Raw genomic sequence first — 23,376 nt, forward strand, 5'->3', positions numbered from 1 at the left:
ACATTTAAGTGACCTTCAACGCGAAAACTTCCGCGTAAAAATAGGAAATGTCAAGCACCCATTCTAACGCTATCTCGTTCCAAGCCTGGCTCTTGTTTGCGAACACAATTAGCAGAAACAGTGCTAATGTCTGGCGACGTGTGACGGTAGAGCGATAGTTGAATCCTCGGACTACGGACTGTCGCGATACTCGAAACCGACCAATGATAAAATTACTTCCCTGTTTATTTTAGGAGGAAGTCGTTCGTCGGATTTTTACGCTATCGTCGACCATAATAAAAATATACTAATACAATTATTTATAATTTCCTGAAGGAAAAGTAGAAATCTTCGTTAGGTTATTGGAGCGTCATGGATCGTTTTCGTTTCTTTCGCAGGTCCTCCACTGCTCCTCTTCTTCCGTTAACGACGTGCCATAAAATGCTCAGCAGCCTGTGATACGCTACCCCAATTGCCTAGAATCTTTCGCGTAGACGTAGTCGAGAGTTAGTCCGGCCAGATAGGGACCCTGGACGAGATCGTCGGGAGGACGAGGAAGAAGGGGCGCGATATTGAGACAACGAGGATCCTACAAGGACGTCACGATACGACGAGGAAAGAGAACCGGAAGACAGCGCGGGAGAATGTCGACTTGCACCGACGAGGCCGACAACGCACCCCTGCACATGCAGGAGGCCCTGTCACCGGTTAGTCAACCTTTTTCATTTCAGTATGCTTCAGAATGTTGTGTGGCAAACCGTGCAACTTTGGACGAATGTCTAGTACGTTCCTAAAGTTCGGTTGCTTATTTTAGTAGAAAGGAACGAGGACCTTTCCGCGTGGCTCGTCGAGATCGAAATTCCACCGAGAGCTTGGTCAAATATTTGAGCAACCAATCGGCTCGGAAGTCACGACACTTTCCTCGAATATTCTCCGTTTGCAGAAGTGTCGATCACCTCAGTGACGCACGAATTAGCGACTCCTCGGGCACCGGTGCTCGTCGGGGCGAGCGAATTTTCGGGACAAAAGCGTGTGACGCGCGCGGAACGCTAAACTGAAAATCGAAACGTAGAATGGACGCGGAGGGATCGGGCGCGAATGAGCCGTGGGCAGCGTCGATGGAAAAATAAGAAGGAAAAGGAAACGTGGAAAGAACGTATCTTTGTTCTTCGACTGCTTTTCGCTCGCGGGCCGAAAGATTGACAGCCGATCCTCGATCTTTCGGGACGCGCAGACTCGTCCATCACTCGGTCCTTGGCGTCTCAGGGTCGTTCCAGAAGTTCCACGCCTGGAACAACGCAACTGGCAATAATCTTACGGGCCCGCCATTCTCGTTATTTCGCGCAACGGGTGGTAACCTGCCGCGGGTAGGGGCGGGCGAAAGAAAGAGAAACGGAGGAAGGTCAACCGATGACCCGCGCGAAACGCCGCGGCCGTGAAGTATGATTGCATTCCCTGAATTGTCGAAATCGAAGGGGGCGTGGACGCGTAAGTCCTCCGGGTCGTTAATCACGTTAATCAAAAGCTCCAACGATCGGAATTTAGTAGGTCGTTGCCCACGAAACTAAAGAAATACATATCGAGTATGAAACAAATAATTTGAAACTTCGAGCAGGCAAAATATACAAAATAAATGGAATGCAAGAGAATACGAGAGATTCTACGTGGAAAGGAGGAAAATAAATCAGAAATCATCCAGCATCCGTGTACGATACTTTTGTAAATTCACGGCCGGGGTTTGATGCCTCGGCAGCCCTAAACGAATTCCAATACTTTATCGCTCGGGGTGATATATATATCCTTCCCGAACGGCCACTCCCGGGCCCGGGAGAAGCCTGAAAAGATTTTTACTGTCACTCGGCCGCAGGTTTTTAACCTCACAATGGTATACCTGTCGCTGAAAAGTGAAACTCCGCCGGACGAAAGCCCGTTATTTGCGTGGCCCTGCTCCACAATGAGGAGTCCGAAGCGCATAAGCGGTTCCCCTAAGAATCTTACGGTTGCCCCGGCGTTGCAGCCAAATCCCCGTGGAATTATTACAGTCGATTTCGCTGCCAGCCACCGCGCCATCCTTCCACAAACGATGATATAATTTATGATAATACGATGGATTTTACGTCGTTGCGTACGCGGCACCGACCCACCCCTCCGGTTTGTCTTTATTACGAGCTGCGAGTCCGATGGCCTGTAATTCACCTTTCGGAATTTCCAAGCACCGTTCGCTCGACCGTACAGGAAATCGATCGTTTCGTGGAAACTTTTATTCCGCGCGTTTCTTTTTTACCCCAGGCCTCGTTACTCCTTTTAAGGCTTACCTCGCGATGCCTGCGAAAAGTTTTACTAATTTCTAGTCGAATCGCTGTTAAACTGCTCGTTCGAGAAGATCGTATCATTCAGGAATTTCTCTCATATCGCGGATTATGCACTCTCAATATTATACATCCAGTCCACGAATCAACAGCTACGATTAAATGTTTGCAAACTCGAGATCTAACGAAGTTTAATGGCACCAACGATGTTTGTGACTGTAATTTAAAATGGTAATAGTCAAGAAAGCGCGATTCTTGGAGCTATCCGGTGGATGGAATTTTCGAAGTACGAGATGTTTGCCCGTTGCGGAGGATCGAGGTAACGGCTGAATTTTCCATCCGTCGAGAATCCCCATCGAACGCTGGCATTCTTTCGTTCGCGAGAAGCGAACGGTACGTTCTCGACCGTCCATTCGTTCCAGCCCAGCCACTCTTGAGCCTCGCGCGCGGGGCGAAGAAGAAGAAGAAGAAGACAATTTTGCCGCGTACGATGACTCGCCGGATTTCGCGTATCCTATACTCTCCGCACGGTGGGAAGGCTCGGTCGGCGATCGTGCTATTCATTATCGAAGTAACCAGCAAAGATTACTTAATAGAATCGAGTCGACTTCCAACTCTGTGACGCGAGATTTTCGGCCCTTTCGTCCGCCATCGTGCTCACTCACGCTACCTCCACAATTCTTTCTCTCTGAAATAAACTACGAATTATTTATTATTTCGAAACATTGTTCTTCCAAGTTTAATCGATCCAGAAGAAATTTTCGAACGAAATTGTTTCATTTTCGATAATTAACGTTTTTAGCGTTTTCGCGCGGCGTGTTGGAGTATGTAAAACGTGTTTAACCAACCGTGTAAAATGAGCCCGAGGCGTACGCATATGTTTTGAAATATTTTTCTGTCCGTATAATTATGTTTTCGAAAATAAAAAGAAGAAAAGTTACCGCTAATGTTAATGTAAATGTTGCAATTGATTAATGCAAAGAGTTAAGCCGTTCGAGAATCGCGCTATTACTCAAGTCGATGGCTTGCAGGGTTAGTCCACTCTTACTCTCAAGGTCTCGTTTATCGCAAGCGTTATAAAGATACATTGCAAGTTCGAAGACACCTATTACCAGTGACCACCATGACAATCAACGCGTCTAGGCATATTTTATTGATGATTTAGAACCGCGAGGCGGTGATTGTTTCTCGAAGTTTTATAGTTCAACGGATTCGAAGCGGCAAAAGCGTGTTGCTATTGATTAAAACGCGCGGTTTACGAAACCAATGAAAGTGATGATCGCTCGAAAGGATTAGAAGAGAAGGTTATTACTTTTTCCCGAGGAAAAAGCGTTCTCTTAACCGTTCTGAGTAGTGTATAATGGGAACGGAATAATGGTAGCAAGAAACGCAGCGAGAGCTGTTTGGAGATATCAATCAAAGATAATGGCGGCGGAGAGATTTTTGTCCGTTACGTTCGCCGCGGTAGCGAACGCAACGCGGGGATATTGTAAAAAAATGATTTATTGCTCTGTACACATCGGTCGGATTCTCAGGACACGTGATAATTATATGAATAATATCGCAATGCACGAGTGTCAACAATATTGCTTGTTTCTTGCTACACGAATTGTGATTGATGACGTTTAAGTAATAATAAACGTTCAACGAATGGCCACGGATGACCGTTGCGCTCTTCGGAAATTTCGAGACGGTCATTTTTGCCGGACCTCTTGAAAACTTCCTGGACAACGTCCCACTTCGAGTCCAACCACTCCGGAGTTTCGAGCAGAAGTTAAGTGTTTCAGAACTCGAAGGTCTCAGATTTAAAAAATTTCGTAATTTCATAATCAGATTTTATTAGCTTTCGAGTCCTGAAAGCTGCTCAGGCCGGTGCCAGTGAACGAGGAGTACGAGTAAAGTGCAAGTGAAATGCCAAGTACGCTTAGAAAAAAGAGAAATAATCGATGGAGATATAATGATACGATCGTCAACAACCGTAAACGTTGCGAGCAATTCCATGTACCTCGCCGAGCCCCCCGGGCATATTCGTGATGCCCGACGAAGAAAAAAAAAGTATCGCGAACAATCACATGGGTATTTTCATGATTACCGGCGACTCGAAATAGCGACAGGAAGTCGCGCAGCGTAAACGCATGGATATAACTAATAACAGTAATTTGTCACGGATCATAGGTGTGCCACTTTCATTATTCAAGGAACCTTTTTAATAACATCGGCGAAATTTCGTTCGCAGCGCGTGCATTATACGCTCGTACATTTTATGCAAATCGTCAAACGATCGAAAAAAACTTTACAAGCAACGGAAATACGGTTCGCCATAATGCTAATCTGTTTTTGCGATAGAAATTTCGATTCGGGGAACTTGAATGAAAAGGTGCAAAATTTCATGAAAGGAGGTTTTGGAGTCGATCGACCCATCGAAATCGACGCGCGGCAGTTTCGAACAGATCGGAAGCGAATGCCGCGGATTCTGCTCGAAGGCTAGGCCCCCGGTACTGTTTACACGCAAGAACTGGCTGATAATAACAGTTAATTGGCCTGCTGGCCTGCGCCCCGTGAGAGACTATTCCAGGTCGAACGGCAGCCACCAGACGTGTCTGTCGGTCGAACGGGGCCGACTCCGCGAACGGATACAAGACCGCTGCTCGTCCCCGTCGTTTCTTCAACGCGCGAGCACGCCTATGCGCGCGATTATTGCCGATCACGTCGTTGGAATACGCAGCTGCGCGCTCAAAGATACGCGGAATCGTTAAGGGCCTTTCTTTCGTTTCTCTACAAGACCAGTGTTCCTCGGTGTACGCCTCGCAACCTAGCCACGCCGTTGACCGTTCATTGTTGCGTACATCCACCCCTCCCCCCACCGCGTCGAAGGCTTCCCCCCTCGTCCACAGCGGCGGTACACGATCGCCGTGGGTTTTTGCGATCCTTAGTTGAATCCTTGTTATATCGGCGGAGCGTAGCTGGCCATCTCGACGAGGCAGGGGAACACCTGTCGCCATTTCTGTTATTGCGGCTGCGCGGCGGTAATTTCTTTCCGCGCTGCTCCCGTATGGAGCTTCGTTTCACCCTCCTTCTTCGTCCGTTTCTTTTCTTCGCGGATACGAGCTTCATTGTACTCGAATTTTTTGCCCGGAATTCCTTATTATTTTATACCCGGTCGCATCGAGCGCGAGCCGTAACCAGAAGGTAAGTCCCGATTGATCGTTGGATAACGTTAACAATTTATCGACGGTGGCATCGAGACGGACGATTATTTCTCGTTGAAATAAGCGTAACAACTTGGGAACCGCGTTTCCCAGCCTTTTCCATTGCTTTCTGAAATCTACGTTTTGCGAGATAAATTCTGGGAAAAGTCATTTACCATTTTAAAATCGGAGGTTTCGTTTTCGAGATGCGAGGGGTTAAAGTTTACTGATATCACTCCCACGCGCGCCATTGATATTTTCAATCAGCTGATCGTGCGGCGCATGCGCGCTCTCGAGCCCGAGAAACTAGCGAAACTTTAAACGCTTATATCTTGGAAAATGGTGCTTCAAATTGCAAAATGGCAAAGGACTTTTCGATTTATATTCGCAGGAGGAATTTTTCCACATTTTCCATCGTCTCGAAACATCGTGTATAGATCTAATAAAAAGTTTCCACTAAATTTTGTTCCTGCCCGTCTTTCGACAGTATTTCGAACGAAAACAAAGTTGCGCAAAGCCACGAATTTAATCTTGTCATCTAGCCGACTCGCATAAGCGATTCGAAATCAATTACAGAGGAGGAAGAGGACTATCCACGAACCGTGCCGCTAAAAACGCTATCGCGACGCCCGGGTTACATAATCGTTCACCTTGACAGCGATATTAGATTGAATCTATGGTACAACGTCGTCGTTGAACGAGCCGTGTACACGTTATTTCATAAATCCCGAGATAACATTCTCCAGGAGCACTACGAAATCGTGAAATATGTATTCGTGCGTGGAGTATATAACGAACCGCGCCGGTCTACTCCCTCCCTCCTCTTTCTCTCTCGCTCTCTCTCTCTCTCCTCTTCCTGTCGTTGTCAACCACGTGTGTAAAACGTCGTAAAAACGTAATGGATTCAGTCCCTGAGACCCGTGAGTCAACGTGTTGCCTCGGTACCCGCCGCATCGAAGATCGCGATAAATTTCCCCCGACCGAGCGGCGTACGATTAGATTTCGAATGAAGTCGGTACACGACCGCCATACTTCGAACGGAGGAGTACTTAACGTCGTGTCGCGACCGCGGGAGGCTTCGTAATCGGGCTGATTAATGCCTGTTAAGGGGAGACTTCTGGCATCGAAAACGCCGTTCAACGTTACGCCCGGTAGCCACGGTGCCTCGAGAAACTATTCGAATTAAACGTTTCATCCTCAGTGTATCAAAACAGGGGCTTAAAAGGTACGCAACAGGCGTTATTTTTCCATTATTTTAGAGTCCTAAACAAACGATAAACTCGATTCTTCTCGATTCTTTTACACAAACAGCTATCATAATTATCGCCACGCGTTAAGAAGGGGTTGAAACAACGCAACGCAGAAGCTCGTACTTGGACTCTAATTATATCTTCCAATAGCAGGAATGCGCGAAACGGTCCCAAATTAATTGCCACGCCGTTTGCGCCATTATTTTCCCCCCGGCCGAAAGAAAAGAAAACCGTAAAGTGGATGTAACGAAGCAAGAACTTAAGTACAGAAAGTCGCCGACGTCTCGTGAATAAGTATGTCGCATTTCTCTAACGACGTCGTTTGGAATTTCCCACGTGCCGCTGGATTACGACGCTTTCCAGGCGGAATGAAGCTGAATTATCGCGGACTTCTCCTTTTGCCCGGCCATTCTTTCGAACGTCGATCCCTTCGACCGAGAAACACGCGGCGCCATTTACAGCGCGCGTAAAAAGCAATCGCGCAAACACAAATTTCGAATAAAGCCGCGCGCGGCTTTAATTAACGTTACATTTACATGGCATAAATAACGCGTGCTCTTCGATATTTGCGCGAGAAACCGCATACCGAAGCGAATCACGCAACCACATCGCGCTTGTGCAATATCCAAATAAACGGCGAAATCATTTTCAGTGATGGAATCCATATTCGAAGGACTTTCATTCGGTGGAACAAATTTTAATAAGAATTAAATAATAATAATTGTACCTGGTAAGATAAGCGCATAGATCCAAGTATGACTGAAATTGCAACTCGCGCGTGATTTTTAGCTTATTTTCCCCGGCACAGATTACTTCACCAGTTCGTAACAGCTGGTAACGTGAATGGAGGAAACGCGCTATCCGCGAATTTTTGCAAGCGCCGTTTCGTCGCGGACTTTCAAATCGCAGCGATTAAATAAGCCCTCGGAAGACGGATCGTCAAGCGTCTCGGAAATGAAAGTCCTTCCTGAATTTCGTGACGAAAAAGGATCACTTACGAAGCCGCGAGCCGATAGAAAGTCAATTGGAAGGTGGCACGGCACGTTCGTTGGTGATCCTTTGATCTTTGCTCGGATTAAAAGCATACTTCGCCTCGACGCGTTTACAGGTGGCCCGGGGATTAATTATTGCCTGGCCGGAGTTATTAGCGTGATTTTTGCTGCATTCGAAAACGAGTGCGTTACAAATGTACGTATGGTGTCGTAAATCGTGGCAATCGTCGGCAGGGATTAATAAAATTCGAGTTTCGTGTAAAAACGAAATAAATTATCCGCGAACACGCGTGCCAGAGGCGTAGAATCGATGGAAAAGTTCCAAGAAATAATTTGGAAAATTTACTACGCGCTAATCTGGTTCGCGACAACTTTATTTAACCTTCCATGTTTCGAGAAGCCAGGTGTTCCTTTCGCGAAGAAATATTCATTGTGAGGCTCGTTACGTCTTTACTACGTAAATTGAAAAACTTGCCTGGGTGTTGAAGTTCGATCGATCGAAGACTTCCTCGACGCACGTTGTGTGTTTCGTAATCATTTAATTACGTAAGTCCGTGACCTAAAGTCGATCTTTCCGATAGCCACGAATCTGAGACTTTCACGGGACGCTGGACGTCTTCCTACTGTCGTCGGTCGACAAAGAGCATTGAAAAGTTATTCAGAGAACGGTGCCCTATTATTAAATCCGCCATCGGCCTCAATCAACCTGCAGTTCACCGCGAGATCTACCCTCGTCAACCGTCCTCCCAAAGAACCGCGACTCGGGCGTTGAATAACCCACCCTCGACGCCCGCATTCAGCCTCGCCGGTCCTCTTGTTCCCGACCGTGTCCTTGAACTCGACCACCGTGCGCACTTTAACCCCCCTTTTGACCGAAATATCGCCGCCGCGGGAACAATTCCGCAGTTAGCGATGGAAAATTTGTGAAATTTTATTCCACCGCGCCCGAAAAGCGACGGAGATCCAATTACGTTGCAGAAATTCCCACATAAATTAAACACGATGCGGGTTGTAGCCCCCAAAATGGTTTGAAATTTAAATTTCTCAGTATCGTATTTGTTGATTCTTAATTTCATATTTGTGTGTATATGATTTACGACAGAGAGAAAAGCCAAGAAATAGTGAGAGAAAGTAAAATAAAAATTGGCACACAGAGCCGTGGATTAATCGAGTAGTTCAACCAGTAATTATCGCTTGCTAAATAAGTAAATATGGACGATCTTATGGATTTCAACTTTTTTAAAATGTCTGTAGTATCTCTGGATCTCTGGAGTAGCTCTCCACGCGTCCGCAGGCGGATGAACGACGACAAAAACAAAAGCCTAACGTTTAGCAAAAACCAAACACCATAATTGAAACTTGTTATCCTGTCTAGGTTCTTTGAATATTCCACAGTGCACGGCTCTACTTAGTTGCCTGGATAGCTATACGTCTGCGAGCGGTTAAATGTAAATAAAAAACGGAGATCCAACAACTAACGAAGACCTAGAGTCGTTATTGCAGCTCGTTATCATTTAACCCTGCGGTACTATACGTGTTCTCGTTAACAGCGTACCGGGCAAACGCATATACCATCCATAAAACTATGCAAAAGTAGAGTTTAAATGTTCGTGAAAATCATTTTATTATCGTGGAACTATTATTGTGGCCCAGGCACTGAATAACAGTAATTGTTCTCCACTGCACCGTTTATTGACAGAGCATTGACAGATGCTTTATGGGGATTGCAATTAAATTAAATTAAATTGAAATTGAATATTGTCAGGGAATAGAAAAGAGGCAAAAGAGAGATTTATTATAATTCAGACTATATAAATATTTAGGTGGACCATCCTGCACATTATCAGCAAAAAATATAGTACCGATTATTTTGTACTTGCGACGCAGCGATGGCAAACATTAACTCTTTGGTAATTAACATTCGTCTGCATGGAACGAAACTATTTAATAAGTGGTGTATGATGGCCACTTACTGTCATAATAGATATACGCTTCATTCAACAACAGCAACGCAATAATAAACGTCTCCTTAATGATCTAACCGTTAGCCTACCGTCTCTAGTACGTGTCGAATAATTTCTCACCATGCCGCTTAATAACACTCAAAACAATACACCGTTGCATTTTAAGCACAGTATTTAGATCTGCAAAATTACCAGCCCCTATTTATTATACTTACCAAACCTTTCTATCGATGTATTTTTCATTCGAATAATTATTTAACAGAATTTTAACCGGATATAAAGACAACAGAATTAAAATTGAAAATAAAAGAGAACGATTTTATCAGATCCTCGACGCTAGGATCCATCGGATTACCCCCGTTCGGTTTCGGGTGTCGTCGGCCGCAGTCGGTGTACAGCGACGGTGCCAGGCCTCTACCTGAGCTCGCAGCTTTCCCTAAATCTAGAACCTTTCTGTCTTAGGTGCAGGAGGGCCCAGTGTCTCCGGCGTCCTCCTCCCTGAGCAATCAGAATCAAAACGATAGCGAGCAGCAGGTGCTGCTCGCCACGATGCAACCAGTGAACGTGCTGGACCTGCACGAGCCAGCGACGGTGCACTCGCTCCACTCCAAGTACCACCATCATCATCACCGCCACCATCACCACCATCACCATCATCATCATCAGTCACAGCACATTCAGGACCCGGACGACGTGCAGCAGCGTTCGGCCGACGACACCGACGGCAGGGTGACGCCAGGCGGCGAGCAGAACTCAGGCAACCCGACGCTAGGCGTCGGCGAGCACAAGATGATCGATCTCATCTACAACGACGGCCAGAAGACCGTCATGTACACCCACGACAAGGAGATCATATACGAGAACGAGGCGGATCGCGTCCAGGTGGTCGAGTACCCGCCACCGCCGCCCTCGCCGCCGTCTCCGTCGCCGCCGTCCAACGTTTCCAGATCGGGGTTGTTGCCGCCCACCTGCGTCACCCCCAGGTCAGCATCCACCACGGCGTTGCACTTGCATCACTATCCGCAGCTGCAGCTACAGCACGAGGACGATCTTCCACCCGGTGTGCGTCACGCCGTGAACGCCACTGTCCCGAATTGCGGAGCTGCGACCACCACCACCACGGTTCTGGTCCTCTCGGAGCTGGTCGCGGCGGACCCAGCGGCTGGGGCAGCAGCCGCCCAGCAACTCACCCTCACCGCCGCCGCCGCTGCTGCATCGTTGCGTGCTGGGTAAGTCTTTGGACATTTTTCTGATCCTCGTGGAACGTTGTTTACTACCAGAAAACACAGGGTGTTCGAATAACATTTGTGGTTTTGGGCTTGAAACTGTCTAGTGCAATGTTCTGGTATCTGGAATGAATTTTGAGTACCCAAAGTTGATGGGTCGAGTCGAGCAGGTTCTGAACATATGGGGTGCTCGAATAAAATTTGTGATTTAGGGCTTGAAATATTTGGAGTCTTAGAGTACGCGATAGAAATGAATTCTAGTCAGGGTCTGAAAGTTTCCTGTGTAAAATTCTAGTGTAAACAACATAATTGTCGATGCAAGAACATTATGAAACACCCAGTACGGTTAGTAACAGACATTACACATCGGTGCTCCTTAAGATCGTAATGAAATTCGTGGCTTTACGAGTATCGGGGAACTTCTGCTCGGCGTGCAAGCAACGAGCTCGTCATCGCGGACCATCGTCCGTGATCAACGACACGAACGAAAAGCCACGCGCGAAATTCCTATGGCTAGAAACCTGTTCGTGTCAAATCGTTTCCTCTCGTCGTTTAACGATCTGTGCTTCTTTTTTTTTTACTCGAACTACACATGTAATAAACACGCGAATCAAATTATACAGCGTGCAATAAATATCGGCCGCAATGAAATTCGAGAGATATACAACTATGCAAACTGTTTACTACACAGTACGCAAATGTACACAGGGTGTTCGGTCATCCCCGCGAAAAATTGTAATGGGAGATTCTGGAGGCCAAAATATTACGAAAAACAAGAATACCAATTTGTTGATTGAGGATTCGTTAAAAAGTTATTAACGTTTAAAGTTCCATAGCGTCAGGACAATATTTCGGCGAAATTAAAAAATTTCAAATCGTTCTGCAAAAATTATTTTTGGTTGCAGGGGTTAATTCCAATCATTTTTGGTGAATAGATATACCCTCCAATTCCTAAGCATTTTCGAGAAAAAAATTCGTGCAGGTGGACAAATTTTATTAATACTTTTTGACATTAATTTTGTTAATAACTTTTTAACGGAGCCTCAGTCGACAAATTGGTATTCTTGATTTTGGTCTTATTTTGGCTTCTAGAATCTCTTATTAAAATTTTTCTCCGGGGTGTCCAAAATATTGTCTTGGATCTAATTTCACCAGCACCAAAAGTATCATTAGAACAATTTCACTAATGTAAAATTCAAGTATGAGTGCAGAAAATGTTCCAATAATTTTTCACGAATGTTGGGATCAGTGAAGGGTTTGAGTACAAAGAAATTGGACAGATAGTCGCAGGCTTAATTTCGCGAGAGCGCGATAGGAGAACAATCGGGCGGCCGCGCGTTCAACGAGACGGAAAAATGGAATTCCGCGGCACAACGAACCATGGCAGCGCCGGCAATTACCGATTCAGTATTAAACCGACGCGGATCGTGCCGCTGGAAGAGAACTTATACCGCACGGTATCGCGCCTTAATAAGCCGTAAAGTATCGCGAAAAGTGTCTCTACACGCGGACAGTAGCCTGCTCGCTGGTACGGAAAAATCAGAATCGCCCTCCGCGCGTGTTCACGTTGAAACGCCGCGCGGCTATCTGGCCCGTGTATCAGCGCCGACAATTAACAATTATTGCGCACACCTACCCGCGAGCACGTTGGATAAGTCACGTTGCCGCGTTGAATTTATTATTACGACGGGACGTGTGCGCGCGCGCGCGCCTACAGCGCCATTCACAAACGGAGGACCACGAACTGTTCGACTTCGATTTCCACGATGTAAAACATTAGACACGGATGACAGATAGTCTCAAACAGTTGAATTTAGTCTCGATGTACTGTGAGTCTAACCATTTTATACTTCTGCATCCTCTGCTGTTATTTTTTATTTTTTTCAAACAATATGGTATCTCGTGTATGCTGAATTTCATTGGAACAGTCACACACTTCGGTTTGATAGCTTCCTTTGTCATCTGGATTTTGATTTTATCAAACGGGATAGAAACGTTTGAAGATCCAAGGAAGTTGCAACATGTGTAGGAATCCACGGATCGTTGTTACTTATTTGCATCATCAAACACTTCTAGCATGGTTACACGCCTCGAAAGAAATTGTACAAGTGTTGACATGATGTGAAGTAATGCTATAAATGCCTCTGAGGTTAGGTTTTATAACACCACTTAAACTACACCTTGTCGATTTGCTCTTTCACTGTGTACGTAATTTTGCTTTTCCTTTTCATAATTTATTTCCCCTGATTCGAACTTGTGCAACAGAAATGTAAAATAAATAAATAGCTGTGTATTTTCGACATTGTCTTCAAAAAGGGCTCGACAGTTCGGGTTCTATTTTTGGTAACACAAGCTGAATCAACGGAGGAAATAAACGAAATTTAATTAAAATCGACAGTACTTTTGCTTGTTTTTGTTTAAAGAAAACAATAGCAAACACGCGATCTACAAATTCGCGATATTTCCATATCGTCACCGTATCTCTTTGTGGGATCGTGAGACGTCGATAAACAACGTTTCACCCGGTATATTTAGAAATGACGTTCCTCCGTGCCGTTTCAAATGCTGCGCGCTGAACTATGCGCGAGCGTCCAACCGTAACACAATGAATAATCAAGAAATGTTGTTGTTTCCTTTATTTTGCTCTTGTTGGTATGCAGGATAAAGTGGTAAAAAAGATGCCAGTGTCCTTTTTGGTTTTATCGACCGATCGAGAGTAGAAATTCATTCAATTCGTTATTGAGAGATAAAAGGAACTAATAAACACAGGAAATAATGTATAGGTATCGCTCGTATACCACGGAACTTCTGTAACACGGTTAGAGAACCGAGGGAAACCCTCGTAGAATACAGAGAATGGGGGATATCCTGTAGAGAAAGTACAGCATATTTAGAATACCAGTCTACTTTAAATGAATAACAAATTGTGATTAAAGATAGGAACAAATGGAACTGCGTAATGTCATTTCTATATTTCAAACTCTCGTTAATGGTGTAAAACTATTTTCTGAGAAAAAAGACACTATTTGTCGAGAAAAGTCGCGCGAGAAAAATTGAAATTCAAACGTTTGGCGCGCAGCTTTCGAGGCAGCCTGTAGCGATGCGCGCGCACCGTCGAGCCCAGCGGACCAATAACCATTAAAACGCACACACGGCCCCTGCGCGCCTTGTTCTTTTGCAATAAATAAAAATCAGCCGCAATTAATCGGTCGTAAGATATGCACACCGAAGACCTTGGGGGTCTCGAAAACAAGCGTGTCTCTTTCTCTCCGTTCTTTCTCTCGTCTCCCAAGCCTGCTGGCTTATTTTTCACTCGATTATTATAAATCGAAAGCGCTCTGGCCAATCAGCGCGGAATCCTTCGACTCCTCGATCCATTTTCTTTCTTCCCTGTGACGTTTCCCTTTTTATTTGTCGACTCGTGGATAGATTCCTGCGAGCTCGAGGAATCATTTTCGAGGCACGACGAAGACAGAAACGCTCCGAAAATTCGAGCTTCCTTTCACTTCGACGACCCACGGTCGTTCCTACGGTTTAAACACACTCGATGGGAGAAGGAAATATGATAACTGAAAGGTCGTTGGCGACTGGAACGGTATCCTAGGTGATAATATATTATTTTCCCAAGTCAGATTGTAATTCTGTCTTGCACGATTGGTCAAAAACAAATTGCACACGAGTTTAAGATTACTAAATTGATATTAATATAATAATAATTGTAGCATTTTTACTACTCGCTGCACACTTATGACCTTATTAATCCTTCTTCTTTAAGAAGAGCTAAACGGTAAAAGTATCACCAAAGTCGATGGCGTTTTACAATGCCTTTCGAGTTCGACGTCTGAATTAACGACTCCCCGTCCCTTCTCGGCCATATTTCTTCCTCCGTGCGCGAATAGCAGATTACAGGCTCCAGATTGAATCGCCACGAATCGAGAATCCGACTCGGATTTCGTTGACGCGTGTGCTTAAGCCCTGGAATAAGTAGCTTATGGGGGTTGCGGAGACGAATCTCTATCCGTGACAGGTTCCTCCGTCGACTGACGTGGGGGAAGGCGATCGAGGCCTTAGCCGACTATAATCTGATTACCGCTGCTTTATCGTTTAGGGGATAATTAGTGCGCCAAAGGATCGGGAACGCTCGTCCCGCGATTGATTTCGATTATTTGCGCAAGTCTGTAACAAGGTAGACGACCTGCCTTCTCAGAGGTCTTTCATATCTTCTACATTTATAATTTTTTATATTACCGTCCCAGTAATTATAAAATTGTCTTACATATAGGCGCGATCTCGCTTCCCGGTTGTAGCACGATTACTGGGTTAGGTATCCGTGAGTTGTTTATCGCAACAAGTTCAGGATCGATGCAAAACGATCGCAAAAGACGCAAAGCAACAAATTTGCGCGTCGTTAACGGTGCACCGATTCCTGTCGTCCCGCGTCTTCCGGGTACGGAAGCAACTGTTGCTGTTGCTTTTGCAACATAGGCGATTGCGTCGAGTTCTCACGTGTCCGACCGGCGATTATAACTTCCTCCGTGTTTCGTATGTACTTACGAGCGCGCACCGAGTGTCCGCGAGACCGGCTGATTGCAAAATGAGTAGCTAAATTGCGTTACGCGGCATAAAATTAAAATACGAGACGAAGAATACGGCCGCGGCACGATCGAATTTGCATATATTTCGCAGAAAATTCCCGACCGCGCTCGTTGCCCTCGCCCGAGCACGAAATTACTCGGCTAACGTCCGTGGAGATGTTTCTCGCACACGAACTTTTCCCAGAAAATACACGAAAAAAAAAGGATGGAAATGGTCAGAGGAGTTGTGTGGATTTAATACTGGTCGATTAACTATTTTATTGTTTCATCGCCATATTTACAATTGCTTTACATAAATCGAAAGTTCAGATTTAAATTAAATTTATTTTTTGGTAAGTATTCTATCACGATAGAAATTTTTCAACAGCTTCACAATTTCTTCTGAGCTTACGTAAAATTTAGACACTGTCTTAGGGCTTTCGAACAGCACTGTATGAGTTAGGTATTCGCTTATAAATGATATATTGATGCCTAAGTACTTCCTAACAGAGTATAGTGAAAGCTCGTGTCAATAGTATGGCTAATTTTCCTGTAATAGCCTCTTGAGCGCAACGTTAACGCGAACCTCGTTCGGGAGACTTCAATGCTTGATTATAGCGTCTCTGTTCCACTCGACAGTGTTTCCTTTTCTATCGACAATTCATACTGTAATGATTGCACGTACACGTCCAGGCAAATTAATTAAATACTAATGAAACAACTTTTCTTTACTCCTACATATCGTTAAATCGTTCCTTCGCTATTTTTCTTTTTCGGTATTTAAAAAATTTCTATATAAATGATTCCTATGGAAAAGTTTGTTTTATTGAAAATGAATTGTCGATTATGAACCTTTGCATAGAGTATAGAATAGGCATGGTTTATAGAAATACGCATTATTATACTTGAACACAAAGTTGCAGATACTTGAAGAGATCGTAATCTGAAAGAGGGCAGGTTTTCTTGAGAAACGCTGACAGATATTCATGGTGGACGATATTTGTGTAAAAAAGATACTTCTCCGAGGCGTACAAATAAATATGTATTAAGGTTGTAAATAAAATAAAGAGAAAGCCCCGGCCCTGTACCCGGCCCAGACCTTTTTCAATTTGTGAAGGTAATACCCGGCTCTCTTCGCGAAGTAAAACTGTCACAGACAATTACGCATTATGATGCTGCGTTTTATTTACTAAAGATTATTAGTGATTTACATTATTATGACAATTATCTTTTCAGTTCGGTATTATCTTTTACCTTTACGACTGACATAAATTTCAGGCATTCATAAGTAATTCTGTTATTTTATAATTGGTTCGGTTATTGCCCACATTTTGTAGCTTTATTACAATTTCAATTTTCGTATTGGAAAGGGCACAAATTTTATTTATTTCGTTTTTAACGGTCGCCCTTTGTTCGACGGAATTTCTTTACGTTCGCTGAGAACATTCCCTAATAAGAATTGATCGTGAAGCGAGGTGGTGCGTTAAGGAAATTCTGATTACAGTCAAATAAATTAACTTGGGAATCTCCGACATCATAAAGATTTTTGTGCACTGCCCCGAAACGTGATTGAAGATCGCCCCGTAGAATGACGTTGCAAACGAGGCCCCCCTCTTAAAAGTTTTGATATACGAGCGAAAGCAGAGCAAATTTGAGATGAAAATACAAAACTGACGGCAACGCTCGTAAATTGGATGAACGCGTGAGAATCTCGTCGGTGGAAGCCTGTTATTATTTATAAAAAATTCAAACGACCGTCGCACGTCGAAATCGTCCGAACTTCTTCGCGAAAGAAAGCAATCAAGGCGGTTTTCGTTGGATAACGTCGCGTCCAGAATCCATTTTAACGCCGCAAAAACCGTCGGACGCGTTGCATATTCCCGGGACGAAGCGTTTCGAGGCTGGCCGTAAACGCAAACACGGCCCGCGGGTAGGTCTGCCAAAATAAATAATTCCCCGAAAGCGTGTGCTCGCCTCGCGCGTGTATTGTTCCCGCGTGACGTCACATCCTCGAAAACACTATTATTACGGACATCGTTCACCCACCTCCGACGCATTAACATAGATTACGAGCGCGCGCCCCTCGAGCGATTCTCGCTTTTCTGCGGACCATCGCGATTCCACCATGCCGGGATTTATACGTTTAAAGGGTTACCACCTTCTAGAAAGCACAAAAATGAGCGCCCCCTTTCAGAATTTTGCTCGAATCTCTAAAAGCTTGCACTTTGCAAGATGTCCGACGAATCGTAACTATTTAAAAATAAGTTCTGAGACGAATTCCCGTGCATCCCACGTCGGCCTTATCAACGACGTAGCATCAGGGGTCCCAAAAACCGTCGATCCGGCTCGAAGAAACGCGGAAAGCAGCGTCTCGTTACTTTCGGGGGCCGAGTTTCCTGCTCGAGTCGTTCGTTTTGCGCGGCTCGAACGAGCTCCCTCGTCCGTTCCTGGCTTCCCCTTCGATTTTTATCGATCGATGTACCAGTACGACATAATAATTTCTTCTTTACATTGTTCCCCCTTCGCAGTCTCGCGGCCCCGGAAACCGCAAAAAGTCGAGAACCGCGCATATATGTATACAACGGCGATGGCGGGAGGCTGAAAACGCGACGGATCAAAGGCACCTCCGAGCTGCGCAAGAAGCGGGTGCGGCGACGAGCAACGAACGGGGCTCAGGGGGAAGGTAGGTCGACGCCGTGAGGGGGGCGCGGGGGGAACGTTCTCTGTCTTACATTCTGCTTTCCGCGAACGAGGAGCTTTTTACGCCGGCGCGCCGTCATTACGGCAATTTGGCGCGCATACGAAACGCCCGGGACCCCGGTAATCCGAAAATTCGCGAGACGATCTTCCGCAATTACCGTTCGTCGCTGATTTGCGATTCATGAGCTACGCGACGTGTATCTACTGCTTCTCTGTGTGTCTTAACGATCAGGGGAGGATTCTACAATAGAATTCATTTTGTTAATCATTTTTCCTATATATGAAGTCAGAATGACCTTACAAGATTAGAAGAGTGGTGAAGATCTAATAAATTGTACCTTAATCTTAATAAATACAATCCTCCATAATTCTGACTCGATTCGTGATCTGAGAATTCTTTTCTCACATAATCTCTTGTCTTTAACCATTCCATCATTTAAATGTCAGTAATTACTCACAGTCAGTCTCATACTCCGTATCATTTAATTTTGTTTTCCTGTTTATCTTTTTTTGCTAATGGATATTCCCCGGTGAATAAATCAATGGTTGACATTGGTACATCTATCGTCCATGAGGAAAAAAAATTCAGTCGCCGTGCGTGGAACTTTTCCAGATTTCTTCGAAAAAACTTGGACCTTTTTCCTTAATCGCGCGGGTTATTACGATCGCCGGAGCGTGACCGTATCGCGATATCGGCACAGAACCGCTCTAAAATTAGAAACGTCGGCGGGGATTTCCCAATATCCTACGCGTTTTTCCCCCCTTTTAGCGGCCGTGTCTTTTTCTTATTCTCGTCCGTTTCTTCTCGTTTCGATCGCCGCCGCGAAACCCCGCGAGTATCGCGATCATTCACGAATGGAAATCTACTGACGTAAAGACAAATTCTGTTCGCGCCGGTGAGTGATTACGATACGGCCCGGCCCCGAGACCGAGATAGCGGCCGCGTGTGTCGAGCGTGTCGACATTATTTCCACCCGGTTACAGACACAGATATCCCCGTCGCCATTTTTTTTCACCGCCGTTTTCCGTATCTAGATCTCAGCCGGATTTACGCGTGGACGCGCTCGCGCTGGGTTTGACGAACGCCATTGCGATTTTGGAACGATACCCGCCCGATTGTCGGATCGAATTAATAATCGTGAAACTTTTCTTCCTGTTTGCCCACTTGACAAGGCCGCACCTGGCAAAATATTCAAAACATTTATCAAATACCTCCCTGAAAGTAAATCGTATTGGGTTAATCGGGTTTAGATTTGAAGAAAGAAATGTTTGGAATTGCAATAAATGGTTTTAATTTAAAAAATACCGCAAGTTTCGCCAGTTTAATGGACACTGTCGTCTCGATGATCGAACGTTTCTATCTTCCACATTTTCTTTCGACGTGGCGATTCCCGATACCCTACCGATGGCGCAGCTACGACCTGCAATTTCCCAAACCATTTTAATTGTACTTCGGATGACCGCACGTACGGCCTCGCGGCCAAAGAACTCCAATTAGTCGTCGCGGTGGTGTCCTTATGCTGCCTTAGGCCGATAAAAACTAATGCCGAAATAAGGGAAGAGAAAGAAGTTCTGGTGGCTCGCTGGCGCGCATGCGTGCGTGCGTGCACGCCACGCGCGCAAGAAAATCCTCACCGATACATGCCTCGTGAGCGGAGATCACATACCTAAACGTATTACTCATACCGTGGTGCTTCAGGCATCCTCGCGACGAGCCCTCGAGACTCACGATCGATACCCAGGTGAACTTTGCTGGCTGCATTACGATGCACTTTTTTGCAAGAATTTACTTTGTCCCCGACTGACGATTTTTGACGATATTCAACGCTCGGGGCGGAACGAAACGCTTGGAAACGGCCTTCCTCGACGCTCGACCCGAGAAATTTTTATGTGACGAGCGTTTCTACTCTGGTGGAAACAGGAAACAGTTATTTTATGCATTTGTGGCAGGAAAGGTTGTAATTGATATTATAAACGCTTGTGTATCTTTAGGGAACTGGAGGAAATTCAGATTTAGTGGCCAGGATTTCATATTGCATAAGCAGTGTCTCATTTCTATTGTCGTGTTCGATTTTTGTAGAAATTTCTAAAGAAGGCCTCGTACGAAGGTCGACGCGTAGACAAAGAAATTGCCATCTAAATATATCGCTGTTTCTAATCAAGAAACCATTACTCTTCTTCCCCGCAACGTTTACGTCTTCACGGTCGCTAAATTACCATCATCGATAAATGGATTCCTGTCATCCGTTGATTAAACAACTATTGTTTCCTGATTCCATCGAATGCATAGCAAAGACGAATTTTTATTCGAATCACCAAGACCAACGCATTATAATTTATACCCGTCTATACATTTTTATTCAACATGGAGACGAATTACGTAAAAGTGTTGCTTTTTCGGTGAATACCAAAGATGGCACTTTCGAAATATTGTCCTCTATTCTCTGATTTTTATCGACGCTCGAGAAGATATATTATCGAACGATTTTCAACGTCTTCCCACTCACGATCGAAAACATACCCACGATTTCCTCGTGTTTAGTATCGTAACGCCCCCGCACGTTCGTTTTTCGTGAAAATCGTACGGCGCGCGCACGCTCGGCGAACATAAATTTGTCGCGCGATGGATGAGCGTAGGTGAGGAATTGAGCCACGTGGCAAGACGATAGGAGAAAGAATCGTGTGGAATATGCTTCTAAGGCGTGCGTAGCGATGGGTTCGAAACGCGTCGAGTTCCAGAACAAGGTTCTTAAACACCACTTTCAATTTAAAAATTTGTAAAGGGACTTGAACTTGAAGTTTACATTTTAATCTTCTTTGAGAAGAACTTTCAATATTCTTTTAGCAATTTCTGTATGATTCCAATCATCTTCAGACCTTCATCAAAGTTTGAATTTACTTTATTTTGAGATCAATTATGGAATGGCGATCTTCACCCTGTACCTTATTCCCGTAGACCAAAAAATAGGATAAAATCGAATTTTCCAGGCTGGTCTAGTCGCGTGGTTAATTTTCGAATCAGAAGCAGCGGCACGTGTACGGGAACGAGAGCGAAGAAGGCGAACGACGGAGGGAAAAGGACGAGGACGTGTGGCCAAGATGGCCGCCGTAGTCCAGTCCTGTACGGGGAAAAGCGTCGGACCTCCGCGTTGTTCGTCTCTCCTTTTAATTCCCACCGGTGTGTCCTTCGTTTCTGCCCCCCCCCCTCTGCCCCCGTTCGTCCGCGTCTCGGTCGTTCCTCGTCTCCTCTTTTCGAAACCTTCGACGCCGCTGGTTGCGTTCCGTGCTGGTCCATCGGTGGTTCCCTCGTAGCTCCTCCGCGTGGAACTCCCCCTCGGTCCCCGATCCTCCTTCCCCGTTTGGCGGTCGATCGCCATAATGCCCACGTGATCGGGCGAACCGTCGTGTGTTTTATGCGACCGACTACCCAGAAAACCGGCGCAAAATCGACGATCTGTACGTTTATCGAATTACGATGCTCTCCTCGCCTCGCTGACGAGATCTCCTGCCTTTGTCCTTTCCACCCGTGGCGTCTCTTTGTCCCTTTTCGCGGCGATCGCGTTCCACGGGTTCGATCTGTCCCCTGGCGTCGTCTCTTTCGGCCGACAGGGCGATGTTGACCGACGTACCGATCGGAATGGTCGAAAAAGATCGATTACGAGGGGGGACAAACGGGGCGAGACCCGGTTTCTCGACGAATTCTCTCCCTCCGTCTCGAAACCGTTCCTCCTGCTCTGTCTCACTCCCTTCTTTTGCTTCTATTTCCCCATGTTTTTGCACTTCTATTCTTATCTACTCCTTTTGGTCGTCTCTTTTCGGTTTTACGAGCGTAGGAAGGTCCCCTGATGGCGGACGACACCTAATACCGGACATTAGCCGTGTCTTTAAAACTCGACGATCACAAAGGACTTGTCTCACAGGGATCCACAAATACTACTATATTTAATAACTAGACTGCGGATCTTTATGCAAATTCACATTTTTATTAATAGAATTAATGAAACGGAAGCTTCGCAGAGGGCTGTCTCAACCCCTAAATATAATAATTCGTATCTTACTTGAAGTATTTCTTATATTTTTGCATATTAAATGCATTCTGTAGTTTTTTGAAGATTAAAATTTCCCATAAATGCATAAACATCCGCAGTCTATTAATAACCTATAAAAATTAACAACAAAAATAAAAATTGCAACCCTCCAGCAGAGAGGTTCCTAATCAAACCCTTTAACACTAGTGCTAAAAAAATTGATTAAATCCTTTTAAAAAACAAAATAGAAATTCTGGACGACCCGTAGCAAGGTGTCGTTCGCCCAGTTTGTTTCTGAAAAGTTTAAACTTTCACTTGCCCCGACTTCCACCTGGATTCTTGGACTCCTCCAGTCGCGTATCGACTTTTTCTCCGGCCGCTGGAAATTGCACGGCTCGATCGGAGGGGTTCTAAACGAGAGTCTCGTCAGAAGTTCTTTTGTTCCGCGTGCTCGTGCGCGGGGCTTTATGTTTCGTCGGTGCGCGGCGCGCTGCCCCCGAGGAACGATTAATTCGCGTGATTATAATAATTCCGGCGGTCCCGGCGATAGAACGTCGACGCCGCGCTTCGAATCCGCGGCGCTGTCACGTAGGGTCGTAAATGCACGGGCCGCGCCGCCGGTTTATGCTTACAATTTTATTATCGTATCGTCGCTCGCCTGTTGGATTAAAGTACACATTGCGCGATTAATTGCGCGCGGCGGGATCTTAACTGCCACGGCGGACGTTACGAGGCTGTAAGGCGAAGAATTCAGCTACTACAGGGTGTAACTGAAACGCACTGCCGATCTGTAAAGGAACATTATACTCGGTACCGGCACTTCGAGACCATTTTAGCCAATTTCCTCTTCGATACAATGTTGTGGGATCGTACGTGTACGGTTATTTCGAAACAAAGAGGAATAGCTCGATGGTAGGCTCGTCAGGCATTAATCTTTGAACATACTAAATATTGAGGCACTACATAAGGTTCTGCACAAGAAAATGAGTATAAAATATGGTACAAAGTTTTTTATTACGAGCCTTTGTTTTTGATATATTATGTCTGTCCATTGTCTGCTGTTTCTACTTGGATTGGGGTTTACGAGAGTTGACGTGGCCACTGTTTTATTTGTTTTAACTATAGTTAAATTATGTTTCGGAGCACCCAGTAAGTAGAAATGTCGA

General features: G+C 45.2%; 1 protein-coding gene across 1 annotated transcript in view; it reads left to right on the forward strand.

Annotated features, from left to right (window-relative positions):
• Positions 1-578: 578 nt before the first annotated feature.
• Positions 579-23,376, forward strand: part of LOC122399141 — a 131,613-nt gene continuing 108,815 nt past the window's right edge. Inside the window, exons 1-2 of the mRNA XM_043399576.1 lie at positions 579-686; positions 10,145-10,911. Coding sequence (XP_043255511.1) covers positions 624-686; positions 10,145-10,911 — 830 coding nt within the window. The 5' untranslated portion in view covers positions 579-623. The remainder of the gene's footprint in view (positions 687-10,144; positions 10,912-23,376) is intronic.

Source organism: Colletes gigas, unplaced genomic scaffold (assembly GCF_013123115.1).
Source record: "Colletes gigas isolate AHSC1104 unplaced genomic scaffold, ASM1312311v1 Colletes_gigas_Sc00012, whole genome shotgun sequence".
Lineage (NCBI taxonomy): Eukaryota > Metazoa > Arthropoda > Insecta > Hymenoptera > Colletidae > Colletes > Colletes gigas.